The following is a 12,234-nucleotide window of genomic DNA, read 5'->3' as shown; positions in this document are numbered from 1 at the left end:
CAGCTTGATTTCTCCCGGGACTATTAAACTGGAATTATTCTCAGCACTCAGCCCGTCAGGAGGGCGGTGCTAGATGTTTGTGGAGGTGAAGCAGAAATAAAGACAACAGAGGAGCCGCTTGTTTCGTTTCCTTTTATTCTCCAATAAATGTCTTTACAAATGTTCTCAGATGATGACGGCATCTGGAAGGCCGAGCTGAAGGCCACACAAAGGACACTTGGAAAACGACAGTCTGTGTTTACAGAGAATAAACGCCGCGCTCTTCGGGGGAACATTCACTCCAAGTAGAAACTCTGCCGACACAATAAATAGTTTCCAGAGCAATAACACAAAAACACTCAGCAGACACACTCTAAGAGGAAATGTTACTGCAGGTATTTAATTTGTAAAACCAAATCGACTGGCCCGTTACTTAGAGCGCTCCCCAAAAACTGCTCAGGAAGTCACTCGTTCAGTCACTCGACAGATTCAAACCGTAAAACTGAAGCACTACGAGTCTAACAGCAGCGGCGGCGATGAACCGGAGGGAATGTAGGCGACGACCTGCTTCGATTGTTACGATTCAAAGAAATGATTCACAGTTTGACGACCAATTCGTTGTGATCAGACGAGGAAACGACGGGGGTGTGTGCATGTGTGTGTGGATAAACCGGCGCGATGAAGAGGTCAGTGATTCCACGTGGGAGGGGGCGGAGTCTGAGGATGACCACTGCTAAAACCACTGCGGAGTCTGCTAAAACCCTGGGGGAGGTGGGGCGGGGTCAGCTCAGGCTTTCTTCTCTTCAAGGATCTTGTGGAGCTCGTCGGCGTCCTCGGAGGTTTTGACCCGAATCAGCAGGGGGACGGGGGTGGTGGGGTTCTTGTCGTCAACGGGCGGATTTGGCACGCACACCACCATCACGTTATTCTTCCCCACCCGAGTGCATGGCATGGATGGCTGCACGATGATGTTCAGCAGGATGTTTCCTGGAGGAGGAGAGAACGTTATACAAGCAGAAGACCCGGCTTTAAAATTAATATTTATATTTGGTGACTTGAAGATTTCTAATTTTGTGTTTTGTGTTTATGTTATGCTAACACAGCTGTTTCGCTAGCAATCATGTAGCACATCATTATTTACCAGCTGGTCCAACAAACAAAAGTGAGCCTTATAGTGCGGAAAATACAGTACAAAGAAATATTTTATTAGTGTCCTTCAGCGATTCCTGTTGGTTAATCTGCAGATTATTTCTGAATCTGTGGATTTGATGTTTGATAAAAATGGAGGTTAAAAGCTGTACCAGTTCCAGATCTTCCAGCTGTTTGTGGAAGAAGTTTCACTTGCTCTCAATTTAAAGCTTTATCTTTGATATCGTTGATTAGCTGCAGTAATCCTGATCGAGTCCTTTCATGTCATCAAGGATTTGATCCGTTTTCATTGTTGAAGCAGCAGTGCTTGTATCTGACCAGCAGGTGGAGCAGTCTGATCACAGTTCAGACCTCATGAAGAGGAAGCTGCTGAATGTGGATTATTTTTATGCTTTTAGGTGTTTTGGATGTTTCTGGGCCTAAAACCTGAAGCTCGACATATTAAATGTTTCACTGTTGTAGGTTTGATGCGGCTTATTACAATTATAAGTGAGCAGTTATTGGTTACACCACTTTAAATGGTCTGTGTTATTTCAGATTACACTTTAAAGTCTATTTGTGTCCCCTTTGTTTTTGTTAGGACTAATCTGACACAGTGACCATCCTGACAAACATCACGCACGTTTGATTCTTTAAACCTGATCATCTCTGACATTAATGTGTTTGTTTGATTTAAAGAAAAAAATCTCAAGTTGGATTGAATATTGTGATGACATCAGATGTTTTATATAAAATCAATCTGTCGACGCGATGCTCTCACCCAGGTTGGTATCGGCTCGGATGATCATCTGAGTTTTCCCCTCGGTTGTCTTTTTGAGGTGCAGCGTTCCCACTCCTTTATCTTTGAACTCCGACTCTTTCTTATAGAACATTTTACACCTGGAAGCAGAGCAGACAAGAAATTAATAAATTACAAATCACTTATAATTAAATAAACAGGATTATTTTTAAAAAACAAAGTTCAGAGTCGATGGGACACTTTCAGGGTTTTTAGTGATGAAGATTTAAAGTCTGCTCTCTAAATCTTACTAAGATGGAGGAAGCTTACAGCAGGTTGGAGATTCCTCCATCAGCTGCAGGTCAAGTTCATTTCTCATTGTGTTCTTTTAAAACTTGCTGGAAGTTTGTATTTCATGACTACAATAGGATAACATAATGATCTGTCTGCTCCTCTCTGAGAGGAGGTGAACTCCGTGAGTGCAGGGAAAGGACAAACAGCCAGGGAGATGAGAAGCTGAACCAACAGCTGGAAGCTACAGAGCTACAGTTTCTCACTTTTTTCTAAGCCCTCTCCTTTTCCTCCATCTTTGTCTAAAAATGTGATCCAATCAGCTCCAGCTGGCTTCAAAAGCATTACTAAGCTCCTCCTCCTGATAACCTTCAAGATGCAGTGTGAAGTTAATTTTTATTAAATAATTTGACTGAAATTCATTTATTCTAACTTCACTTGTATTCACCACAGCTCTGAGTTCTGTGCACAACGCTGCTCCTGTTTCCTCCTTTTCAGATTGATTTCTATGTGAAGCTGAAGCTCGACCTGCAGCTTCAGGGTGAAACATTTCAGAAACTTACTTCTTGGAGTAGAAAGCATCGTCCTCTTTCACCTCTTTGACCTCCGGCTTGGGCGGGTCTTCCGACTCCTCGTCACCGTTTTCGTCTACAAAAAAAATATCAATAAAATTAAATAAAATATAAAAATTATATATATAAATATAAATCACATCATGTTTTTTCCTTTCATGTTGAATCTTTGTCTTTCAAACTGCTGATAAAATGAGCACTGATTAAGTTTTAACTGATTTATTTAAACTATTTAAAATCATTTTCAAATAATTTCCAAACTCATCCCATTTGATCTTCACAGTAAAAAATATGAGACAGAATCTCAGCTTTAAAACTTAGATATAACTTCATGTATTTGAGTGTTTTGCTGACCTGTGGGTTGAGCGTCCTCGGCTTTCGCCCCACTAAAGGACAGCGGAGCGGCTGATCCTGGAGCTCCGAACACTGAGGTCTGACTGGAGGAGGAGGAGGAGGACGAGAAGGAGAAGCTGGGGGGATTCGATTTGTTCCCTAAGGAACCCAGAACTGAGCTGTCCACCTTCTTGCCAAAGTTGAACGTGACTCCAGCAGGGATTGGAGCGGCGGCGGAGCTTTTCTCCCGTATTGATTCGTCCGTTGTGTTTTTGGTGAAGGAGAACAAGGCAGCAGGAGTGGAGGTCGCTGAGCTGCTGCTGGAGGAAGATGAAGGAGGAGGAAGAACTGCGGCCGTGGCTGGCAGCGTCCCTCCATGCTTCTTCTTCTCTTCGGAGCCTCCTTCAGCTGATCCGCCGCCATACTGGCGCTCAATGCTGGCCAGGTGGCGCTCGTAGTCCCTGAAGATGGGGTTGAGGTCGCACAGCGGGTTGTCGTTCACGTGTTTGGTGATCCAGTCCCGCACTGAGCAGTTGAGCGCCGTGAGCTGCCGGCTGTACTCTTTATTGCTGCTGCTGGAGCTCTGACTCGCACTGGTGGCGGAGCCATTGGTCTGCTTGGTGGCAATATCAGTGGCGGGTTTAGCCGAGGATGGCCCGTTAAACGTCAGACCTTCGAGGAAGGAGAAAGTGTTAGTGATGGCATAGAAAGCTCAGCTTAGGAAGAAGGAAGCAGAATAAGAGAGTTACACGGGGCGATCGTGGCTCAAAGAGTTGGCAGTTCGTCTTGTAACCGGAAGGTTGCCGGTTCGAGCCCCGGCTCGGACGGTCGTGTCCTTGGGCAAGACACTTCACCTGCCGCCTACTGGTGCTGGCCAGAGGGGCCGATGGCGCGATATGGCAGCCTCGCTTCTGTCAGTCTGCAGCTGTGGCTACAACTGTAGCTGCCTCCACCAGTGTGTGAATGAATAGTGGAATTGTAAAGCACTATATAAATCCATCATTATTATTATTATTAAAACAAAGAGCCGGAAAATTTGGTTTTTTAAAATCGATCATAAAGATGAACTGCTGTGAGCATCCTGAACACATTTTACACCCACAAGAGATCAATAAACTCATCATGTCCATGTCTTAGCATTTTTAAAGCTTCTAAAAACTAATGAAGACATTTTAACACAAAAAGAAAGCTCATTTATGGATCACATTCAAAGGACGAACAGGAATCTGAGCTGAAACTATGGAATGGCACATAAAGAGGAAATAGTTTCCGATTAATAACTGATCGAGCTGATCAATGTTTTGCTCACCAGGTGCAGACGAGGACGCTGCAGGCGAGGCGAAACCTCCGAAGGAGGGCGTGCCGCTGTTCCCATTCGTCAGGCCGCCGAGGCCTTTGAAGCCTCCGCCATTCCCAAACCCGGAGAACGGAGTTGGAGTTGGAGCTGGAGCTGAGCTGCTGCTTGCCGCCGCGGTCAAGGAGAAGCCTTTAAAGCCTTTAAATGCTCCACTGCCCTCGTTCTGAAACAGGGAAACACTCAGATTACTTCATGATTATAATCAGACGCAACAGGTAAACAATGGTTTTCTCCTCGTACCTCGGTTCCAGTGTTTCTGCGTTTGGCCTTCTTGATTGCTCGATTCTTAAGCACATCTTCACTCGCCACTGAAAACGTCCCGGCCTGAAGGAGGACAAGAAAGTCAGACTCACATAATTCCAACTTCCTGAAGCCAGACTTACAGTTTCAACATGGCCTCTTACCTCCTCGCCCTCCTCCTCCTGATCCCAGTTCCTGTCCGTGAGCTCCTTATCAGCGATCCTCTTCGCCATCCCACTGGCTCTGTAACAAAACATAAGAATTCAGTTTGTGTTCTCTTTCATTTTTTTTCCAGGGTTTAGTGCGTCTTAACCAGCATTTTACAGAATTGAACTGAATAAGAAGTAGAAAAGATTCAGAACACAAAAACAAAACAGGATTATTATTGATAACTATTGATTAACCAGCTGGTGTAAATCAGATAACAGAGCTCAGTTTGTCTATTAGCACAATTACTCAATTTTATGGACAGTTTGTTACAATTACTATTTAATCTAAACTATTTTAGTTGACTTTTCTTGTTAATATCACTACTGTTAACATTTTTCTGCTCATCTTCTAGATCTGGCTCAATGCTCCAGAACAGAAATCTGTGGAAGAATCCACAGATGTCCAAAGTAGGGCTGCCACAAACGATTATTTTGATAGTCGACTAGTCACCGATTATTTTTGCGATTAGTCGACTAATCAGATCATCATCCATTGGACGTAAAACGTATAGCTTATTGCACCAGCAGCATCTGCTCTTATATAACTATCATTAGCTTACAGCTTTAAGTGTTTAAGGTATGTGCTAACTAAAAATAAAGACAAGATGATAGTTTGTTTCGGTGAAGTTTAATAAACTCCTTGCTATCTAAAATATAACAGGACACCGGAGTATATTCTCCAGCATCTCACACTTCTGATAATCAGCTGTCTGCTTGACGTTTATTCAGCTGTGTAAAAACTATAACTTTAATCTCAGCCAAACAGATTTACTCAGGAACAAATAAAATACTTAAAAAAAAAAAAAGCCAAACAATAACATTTTTAAGTTATCTAAGTGACTCATATGTTTAACCTGAGTAGCGAAAGACGGCGGTGGGTTTGAAAACGATTTGCCGGGAGTCCGGTGTTCTCACGGCTCTAGTTAGCCTAGCCCCCGGCTAGCTATCGAGCTAGTGGGTAACAGACGTCTCCGAAAACGTCGGAGCGCTTTTGAAAATATGTGGTGTCTTGATAAACTGAGCAGATATTTAAGGTTTCCACAGCTACATTCCCGCCTGAAAATATGTTAAACGTTTATTTTGTGACCCAGAAAGAATAATAAGAGTAATATTAAAACTAACTAGCTGCCGCCATTGTTGGAAACTGAGCTGGGCCGCGCTATGAATTCTGGGACACAGCTTCTTCTTCGGGGTTTAACGGCAGCTGACATCGTTGTACATGCAGTGCTGCCATCTTCTGTTTCAATCCGTTATTACACTCTTAAATCATACTACATATTCCTGCGTCTTTTGTGATCTTACAAAGCTTCAAACGACGCGTCGACTATTAAATCAGTCGTCGACGATTTTGATAGTCGACGTAATCGTGACTAGTCGACTAATCGTGGCAGCCCTAGTCCAAAGCTGCCCACAGACTGAACCTTAACTAACTGAACCTGAGCTTTTATCTCACCTACTTTCAGTATTACTTCACCTGAACACACCACTCTGCTTTTTCTCCAATAAAACACCTGATATTCAAGTGAACAGGCAACAGGTAACAACAGGTGTAAATCTGAGCTTTGGATGGCTATTCTGAACATTTAAAGGTTTCACCTCAAAATGTGAAACAATAAATTGAGCATTTTGCTAAAAGAAAGTAGTGCGTCAAATGATAAAAAGCTCCAAATTCTTTACAGCTTTTCGCCAAAAACCCGGCTTCATTTGGTGTTTAGTTATTAACGGAGGCCGATAATCACCGATTAATCGACTATAAACCGCTGTGGTGGAGCTGCTGTTCGAATATTCTGGATGGTGTAAAGGTTGAAACATACCTGTGAATTCCTAGTGCGGTCCAAGGAAAGCTGATGTTTAACTAAATCAAATGCACAGGGTTAAGCACTCCTGTCAGGCAGCCTTTATCCGGGTTAACCATCAACTAGCCTGATTCGGTTAGCGCTTCTTTCCGGGTATAATCAATCACCTGTGTACCTGCGCCGAGAGATTTTCTAACAAACGTTTTACTCAGATTTCCGATTACTGAAAAACTGGCTCCTGATAAAGTGGCCTACCATTACCGGAGCACACACCGAGGCCACCTGGCCTGTCCACTCCGGTGTCTAACATCATGTTCTGGCTGTTAGCCGCGGAACTAAACAAGCAAGCTAACCGGGCCGCTCACAAGCAGCTAATGTTAGCCAGCAGGCTAATGGCACGAGCTCCTCTCGTTTCCGGCGTTTAATGATTTTTTGTTAACAGGTAAATGTGACGCACCTTGTCTGTAACGTAAAGTCCGGTCTCTGCCTCCGCGCGGCTCTGACAGCTCCAGGTAACGTCTGGCTGAACACCTTAACAGGTAACACCGCTCTGTGTTTTTGAACAAACCTCCTTACGCCGCCATTTTACAGAGCGGGTTTGCGCGGCCCATTTTTCACGCATGCGCACCACAAAGCGGCCTTTAGTCTGGGAATTGTAGTCCATATGTTTTTTAAAACGATAATAAAAGGTTAAAAAACGCAAAGGTAAATGCATACTACGCACATAAATTATATTAAATATTAAATATGTCACCGGTGATTATTTAACTTTATATGCAGGGTGAAGGGTCTTGCTTAATGGTCACAAGCCCTAGTGACTTTCAATCTGTGGTCCAGTGGCCAAGCTCTGCACCACCACTGCTCCGAAGGGGCAGCTCTGCACAGGTAAAACATGCAGGGTTAGTTCAAAATAGCTCCCCTCCGACAGCCAAACCCATCTGTTCTCTGATTCGATTGTTACATTTGTGCTTGACATGACATTGACCAATCAGATGAAAGGAAGAAAAATAGGGTCAGAATTCGTACTTGCAACTTGCAGAGATTCACACGTTTTTTTTGGCTAAGTCCACACACAAATCTTTTTTACGCACACACAAATTCTTTTCACAAATACAAATCCTGATTTACAAGTACAAAATATTTATGACCACATTTTGAGCCCATACACATGCTCAGCATCATATCCAGAGGTTGTCTTCTGAAAATGGATGTACGAGTGCTGCCAGCATTATTACAGAGGTTGGAGGCATGGAGAGTCAGCCTGTCAGTGCTCAGACCAAATGCCGCACACTGCATCACATGGCTGTCGTCCCAGAAGGAAGCCCACAAACAGTTTGCTGAAGACAAGCAGACTACGGACATGGATTACCTGTGGTCTGATGAGACCAAGATAAACTTACTTGGTTCAGATGGTGTCAAGGGTGTGTGGTGGAAACCAGTACAAAGAGAGTGTGTCTTGTCTACTGTCAAGCATGGTGGTGTGATGTCATTGTTTGGGGCTGCATGAGTGCTGCTGGCACTGAGGAGCTACAGTTAATTGAGGGAACCATGAATGTCAACATGTACGGTGACATACTGAAGCAGAGCATGATCCCCTCCCTTCAGAAACTGGGCCACGGGACAGTATTCCAACATGATGATAACCCCAAACACAGCTCCAAAAAGACCAGTGCCTTGCTAAATAAACTGAGGGTAAAGGTACTTGACTGGCCAAGCATGTCTCCAGACTTAAACTCTATTGAGCATCTGTGGGGCATGTTCAAATGGAAGGTGGAAGAGCGCAAGGTCTCTAACATCCACCAGCTCCATGATGTCATCATGGAGGAGTGGAAGAGGACTCCAGTGGCAGCCTCTGAAGATGTAGTGAACTCCAGTGGTTGCCACACAAAATATTGACACTTTGGCCACAGTTTGGACATTTTCACTTAGGGGTGTACTCACTTTTGTTGGCAGCAGTTTTGATATTTATGGCTGTATGTTGAGTTGTTTTGAGGTGACAGCAAATTTACACTGTTATACAAGCTGTACACTGACTACTTTACATTGTATCAAAGTGTCATATCTTCAATGTTGTCCCATGAAAAGATAGAATAACATATTTACAAAAATGTGAGGGGTGTACTCCTTTTTGTGAGATACTGTATATGCCAGCTGCTGACTCCATATGTTCCTTCAGTGTTGCTCCTGGCAGTCTCAAAAACCTGGCTGAAAAACAAGGACAATTAAGCTTTTTCAGTTATCACCCCCAATTTAACCTCCATGCTGCCTTTAAAAAATAAAATAAATAATAACAATTGAAATATTGTTGTTTCATTGATTTGTTACTGATAGTTTTGTGAGCTAAATCTCAGTTCACTGTAGGTTTCTTAAACATTAGAAACGCCTGTCAGTGTTTCTGATGTTTGATTCAGTGTTTGTTATAATCAGGCTTCAGCAACAGCAGCAGCTGTAACATTCATTTAAATTTGAATGAATAAAAAAGCAAACAAAACAATGTGCCGTGTAAGTTTTTTTTCTTCATGTTTTTCATGTTTATGTGGAAGTTGCAGAGAACTGACAGCCTGCTGTGCAGTGAATCCACCTGCTGGACAAAAGTCAAACTGCAGTGAAAACATTAGAGGACTGTTCAAAGGGTCATTTTGTAGATCTTACAGCAACACTTTATGCCAGGAAGGACATTTAGGGTAAAAACTCTCCCCAGTCATGGATGTTGGTCTGTTAAAAAGAGGGTAGACAAAAGAAGCTCAGATCAGCTGATTATTTCATGCAGGCAGAGGTCAGTCATGCTCTGTGGTTGCAGAAAACTGAAGACCTGGTTTGAGATGTTGAGGCACAACTGTAACCCGTGGAGAGCTGTTTGTTCAGCCACTGGAGTGCATCGGTCACACAGCGACATCTCTGCACACGTTATTCGACTCTAACTGAACAAAGTGATCAAATATCAGAGTTAATGTAAAACAAATCGTCTCCATCAGTCTCACAGCTCTCTCCTCCTTGTTTCAGTCTTTACTGTTGGACAGCTGCTGATTCTGCTCTCTGACTTTGATGGCGTCTCTCTGCTTCACCGATCCTCTGAAGTTTGAATTATTTTCATGGAGTAAAAGTCACAGTTATAGATATCTAACCACTCAGATATGCCTCATTACAAACTACACGAGCATGACCCTGAAATCTGCATCACAGCTGACCTGAGTGATGTGCAGCAGGACACAAACAGTATTTACTGTCACATCTGTTAAAGTCACAGTAACTGTGTCAATCATCATTAATCCATCCCCCATCTTTCTGTCTGAAATATGTCACAAAACTCGACTTTTAGAGTTGTTGTTTCAGCCTTAAAGATAATCTCTGTGACTCTTTCCAGTCACAAACTTATTTTTATGATTCTTCTGATGGTACAAAAATACAGAAAGACACTCATTTTGTTTTCTTCCTGCTGCTCTGTGACTGTAAGACTAAGTCTGAACTCACAGAGTATTTTCAGCAGAGCAGCTTAAGTGAGAAGAAAACTGAAAGTATTATTAGAACGTAGTCGTACAACCGGCATTCACAGGAGGTTGTATGACTACATTCCATAACTGGTAAACTGCACCTTAAAATCCATGTCTGTCCACTTATAACATTTATGGCGAAAACTGTTACTTCATCAGTGAGTGAACCTTTGCGTTGGATTTATATCATGGTGTCTAAAGCTGAAAGTATACAGTGCTTTCTCATTGAGGATTTTCTCATTAATAGTTATTGGCGACTGTCAAGCCTTTGAGTCGCCGAGCAGCTGAATAGGGGGATAATGTTGACGCGTTACTCAAAGTTCCAATTTAAAAACTCCTTTATTTGTTATCCAAATCCTTAAAATCCATAGAAAAAACAGTGATCAAAACATTCCAGGCTTGAGCGGTCAGCAAAAGTCAACTTCCACCATCACCCACTCGTTCAGGAAATTCCCTCGGGCTGTGAACAGGAGATATAGCAATCACTACTACTATTATCAACACCACGTGACCCAAAGCTACGCCTATCCTCGACAATAGTGGTTCATATTTACTGTGTATGACTCTTAACTCATTCACTGCAATTGACGGCTATAGACATCAATGGCAGTGAATGAGTTAATACTGTAGCTCCTGTGAAAAAGAGAGCCTTACGTACGTGGCTTATATAACTCTCTAACGTGCAGCTTAGAGCAGATAACCCGTAAGCTCGAGAGGAAATGTTGTTTCACCACTGAAAACAGGAAGTTTTTAAAGAAGACTAGAAAGAGAGAGCATATTTCTCCTATACTCGCTTCTCTTCATTGGCTCCATGTTAAATCCGGAATTTAAAATGCTCCTTTTTTTTTTAATTTTACCTCCTGTTTTTGTTTCTTTCGGCTCTTTATGATCGTCTGGGGTCGATTAGTCCTCCTTCCTTTGTTACCTTCACTTTTCCCTGACCAAAACAGAGAACATCACATTACAGCAGTCTGTAATTTGTTTCTGTGTTTGTTTCTAATGCACCAGTTAATAATAATCCTTCTTTATCTGATACTGGGCCTCGGATCACCTCCATTCTCTTTGATTGGGCAGGTTCTGGAAGCCTGCTGAGGAGCACCCAATGTTTATGAGCTGGATGTGCTGAAGCAGAGGAAACCTGTGAGGAGTCAACATCAGCCAAGCTGTGTGCTCAATGATTCATCTTAGACGTGCATTCTGGGTAAATTTTGAAGGCTCACATTGTTGAATTAATGGCTGCTCAGAACAGTACAGAGAATATTAAAGGTCTTCTTTAAGCTGCGCTTAAATTCTAGGACCATCTTCTTTCGGGGTCAGCTGGTTGTGGAAGGTCAGTGATTTTTCTGTGGAACGACTCACATATGACAGAAAATAAGGAGAAGCAGGAAATGTCCACTGAGCGTTAAACATGTTTATAAAACAATCCTGTGATTTGACTTCAGACTAACTTTCAGCCTCAGAGATGGAAGACGAGCGTGGCTCCATCTGCATGAGGTAAATGAGCTCTGCTGTCGTGATTTCAGCATCGTACTTGCAGCTTCTTGCTTCAGCTAAACACTGATTTATGCTTCAGCTTCGTCTCAGCAGTGCTGTGAAAAAGGTGGAGAGAAAACCTCATGGCTGCGTGCAGAGACACGAGGGATCGGGGGTAAAACGGTAGAGTTGGGCAGCAGATGGCTCATCTCCAAGCTTCCAGCATCCCGCCCGGCCTGCCAAATAGGAACAGGTGCTGGAGAAAGAAGGAAGTGAGCTGTGGGCCTGGTGGGCAGCGGGAGACCCCTGACCAGCTGGCGAGGAGAAAATGGAAAAAGCTGGCAGCAGAAAAAAGAGAAAACCTGTTTAATGCGGAAGGCGCCAGCATGCAGGCCCACAGAGGTTCTTTAAGCCTTTTAAATAAAACACACAGAGCTGACACTTCACACCGACCGAGAGCAGATTTTAAATCCTGCTTCTATTTACCAACATCTCATCGGCTCACTCTTTACGAATGAAAAAACAACTAATGATCCAGACTGACAGGATCTTCATAAAAATCATTTTTAAAAACATTTGGAGAAAGTCAGCTGCAGCAAGAAGACTGTTCAGAATAAGAATAAGAA

The 12,234-nt window shown here is 43.0% G+C and overlaps 1 protein-coding gene across 2 annotated transcripts; it reads right to left on the bottom strand.

Annotated features, from left to right (window-relative positions):
- Positions 1-118: 118 nt before the first annotated feature.
- nup50 (nucleoporin 50) lies at positions 119-7,271 on the bottom strand. 2 transcript variants are annotated; one of them, XM_026146637.1, is made up of 8 exons: positions 7,102-7,271; positions 4,804-4,882; positions 4,640-4,723; positions 4,352-4,562; positions 3,064-3,714; positions 2,701-2,785; positions 1,889-2,007; positions 119-966 (listed from the first exon to the last, which is right to left on the bottom strand). In XM_026146637.1, the coding sequence occupies exons 2-8, from the start codon at positions 4,870-4,872 to the stop codon at positions 767-769; spliced, it is 1,419 nt and encodes a 472-aa protein (XP_026002422.1). In that variant the 5' UTR covers positions 4,873-4,882; positions 7,102-7,271; the 3' UTR covers positions 119-766. The 2 variants fall into 2 exon arrangements, with proteins under 2 accessions (XP_026002422.1, XP_026002423.1); XM_026146638.1 differs by lacking the exon at positions 7,102-7,271 and adding an exon at positions 6,663-7,032.
- Between the last annotated feature and the right edge of the window lie 4,963 nt (positions 7,272-12,234).

This window comes from Astatotilapia calliptera, chromosome 17, assembly GCF_900246225.1.
Source record: "Astatotilapia calliptera chromosome 17, fAstCal1.2, whole genome shotgun sequence".
Taxonomy (NCBI): Eukaryota; Metazoa; Chordata; class Actinopteri; order Cichliformes; family Cichlidae; genus Astatotilapia; species Astatotilapia calliptera.
This window is presented reverse-complemented; position numbering and strand designations above follow the sequence as displayed.

Excerpts from the sequence above, each read along its gene's own strand:
- nup50 (XM_026146637.1), bottom strand. The coding sequence starts at position 4,872 with ATGGCGAAGAGGATCGCTGATAAGGAGCTCACGGACAGGAACTGGGAT. Across the intron at positions 4,724-4,803 it reads AGGAGGAGGAGGGCGAGGAG|GCCGGGACGTTTTCAGTGGC; the intron begins GTAAGAGGCCAT and ends GTCCTCCTTCAG. Across the intron at positions 967-1,888 it reads CCGAGCCGATACCAACCTGG|GAAACATCCTGCTGAACATC; the intron begins GTGAGAGCATCG and ends CTCCTCCTCCAG.